Source organism: Pagrus major, chromosome 4, assembly GCF_040436345.1.
Source record: "Pagrus major chromosome 4, Pma_NU_1.0".
Classification (NCBI taxonomy): domain Eukaryota; kingdom Metazoa; phylum Chordata; class Actinopteri; order Spariformes; family Sparidae; genus Pagrus; species Pagrus major.
In genome coordinates this window covers 39,652,076-39,654,575 of record NC_133218.1, presented here as the reverse complement: position 1 = coordinate 39,654,575, position 2,500 = coordinate 39,652,076, and the positions used below count along the sequence as shown (strand labels likewise).

Sequence of the window (2,500 nt, the reverse complement as noted above, 5' to 3'; positions counted from 1 at the left end):
CCTCATGTTGGACATGATGACCGACCTCCTGCTGAGCAGAATACTCTGTAATCATCAGAACCACATGTGGGACGGACCATCTGTTCTCTCACGCTAATTGCTGACTTTAGATTTTGAAACAAGACGGATGGATGTGATTAGCCGACTGTTGGCCAATAGAAACCTTCCTCTGGTTTCTGTTCTGCACCAACACGACGTCCTCACATCAACAGTCAGGAGACTTTTGGGCCTCAGAGAACCACAACTGAACCCATTTATCAGCTGGAGACTGAGAAATGCAGAAGCCTTCAGTAATGAGTGGCTGATGAGTGATTGGCTGAGCTGTGATGATGTAAACAGCGAGCAGAACACTTTATCCTGCTGCTCACTGTAATCCTGAAGGAACAGGTTTGTATTCACACTCTTAATCCTGCTGTTACTTGGAGCAGCTCCGCCTGGCTGAGGGCCGACTGAGGCCATGAACTTTGTGTTGACATCCTCTCTCTCTCACACACACACAGACACACACACACACACACACACACACACACACACACTCAGTTTATGAGTATGTTTCAACATGTTCACTCTAACAGGAACATTTATGAGTCTGATGGAAATAGTTTTCTGAGAACAGAGGATCAGACTGTTACTGACTGCAGGTGTGACTGTTTACCTGCAGGGATGTTCTGATCAAAAACACTGTCCAGGTGCATCATGGGAAACGTAGGATGAGAGTTTTTCAAACAGCTCATGATGAAACTTTGCTGTGTTCCTTCATCGACTTTAATAAACATAACAAACATGATACTTGTTATGTATTTAACATAGTAATCTGTGATATCTCAACACTCTGACAGTTTCATGATCTGCTCTTTAAAATATTTAAAGTCTCATAAACGTGTCGCTGTGACTCTGTGGCTGCGTTAACTCTCCTCCTGCGTACAGATTCATGGAAACTGTTTATGAGGGCGAGCTGCAGCCTCCTACTGCTTTCCAAATAAACAGATTTAAGTGCAGCCGGGTGGTAAATTTATTCACATATAGTTTCCACTCAGGTTTGAAACAACTGTCGGAGGTTTGAATCTCCTGCTGCCTTCAAAATGTGACTTCGCTGAACTGAAAAATATAAAATACAAAAAGTTAAATAATAGTTTATTTCAGTGAACTTGTTCAGATATTGAGTTCAGTTCAGTCACACTGACAAACAGAAGACTGAACTCCTTCATGTTTTCATTATGATGAGCAGAAACCAGCAGAACAAACTTTATTTTAATGTATTCAAAACTGTTTCCTTCATGTTTTCTTCAAACTGCAGAAGAGAGGAGAGTTTTAACTCTCAATGCATTCTGGGAAGTCTGTCGATATACTGATCCGGTTCTTCTGTCTGTCTGCAGGTCACTGCAGTAACCAGTCGTACTGGGAGCAGCAGCACAAACAGCTGCTGCAGAGTCTTCCTCCGGCGCTGCTCGAGGACTACGGCGAGGACTACATGGCCGAGACCAAGGAGCTGTTCCACAGCTACGCCAGGCAGGCCAACCCTGACCTCAGCCCCGTCTGCGACGCCATCGTCCAGGCGCTGCTTTCGCCGCACCCGCAGGCTCGTTACTTCGCGGGGCCCGGCGTCGGCCTCATGTACTTCATCCACAGCTACTGCCCCTTCAGCATCAGCAACCGCTTCCTCCAGAAACTGTTTATGAAGAAGAAGCTGGTGCCGCGGGCTCTGAGGAAGCAGTCAGGCTTGGACCTGAACCTCAGCCTGCACAACAACAACAACAACAACAACAACAACAACAACAACAACGAGGAGGAGGAGGAGGAGAAGCACAAGTAGCTGTGAGACAGTAGACACCTCCTGCACATAGAGGACCACTTCTGTAATGCACTCATAGAGCTGTATCCTGTCCTTTTGTATTTTATAACTGTTGAAGGGATCATAGTGACGCACCAAAATGTTTCTGTCTGTTTCTGTATCGTCACGTCACCTGAGGACGGCCAGGACACACCTGGAGGTCAGGGGCGGGGTTAGGGGGTTAGGGGGTCAGGGGCGGGGGCGGGGTCAGGGGCGGGGTCAGGGGAGGGGTCAGGGGAGGGGTGGCGGTGCAGCCACAGGTCGATCAGAGAACATGTCACCTCCGTCAGTGACGTCCGCTGTACTGTACACACACACACACACACACACACACACACAGACTTCATGTGCCTTCATTGCAGAGACAGAAACACTGCAGCTGCTCCTCTGAGACAAACTTGTATGAAACATCAGCACACACTCACACACACACACAGACACACACACACACACACACAAACACACACACAGACACACACACACACACACACACACACACACACACACACGTGTTCATGTGTTTCATTATAATGTGACAGAAGCTCAAACTTCACTGCTGACTCGTCAGTTTCACAGAGCTGTCTGATGATGTCATCGCTCAGAGACGCCGTCCGTCACATATTTCACACGTCAGTAATATTTCACACTCGTGTCTCTGAATTATGAGTC

At 47.4% G+C, this 2,500-nt stretch overlaps 1 protein-coding gene across 1 annotated transcript in view; it reads left to right on the top strand.

Moving 5' to 3' along the window:
* hsd11b2 (hydroxysteroid (11-beta) dehydrogenase 2) overlaps positions 1–1,997 on the top strand; it is a 19,379-nt gene extending 17,382 nt beyond the window's left edge. The window contains exon 5 of the mRNA XM_073465241.1: positions 1,377–1,997. Coding sequence (XP_073321342.1) covers positions 1,377–1,813 — 437 coding nt within the window. The 3' untranslated portion in view covers positions 1,814–1,997. The remainder of the gene's footprint in view (positions 1–1,376) is intronic.
* Positions 1,998–2,500: the final 503 nt, after the last annotated feature.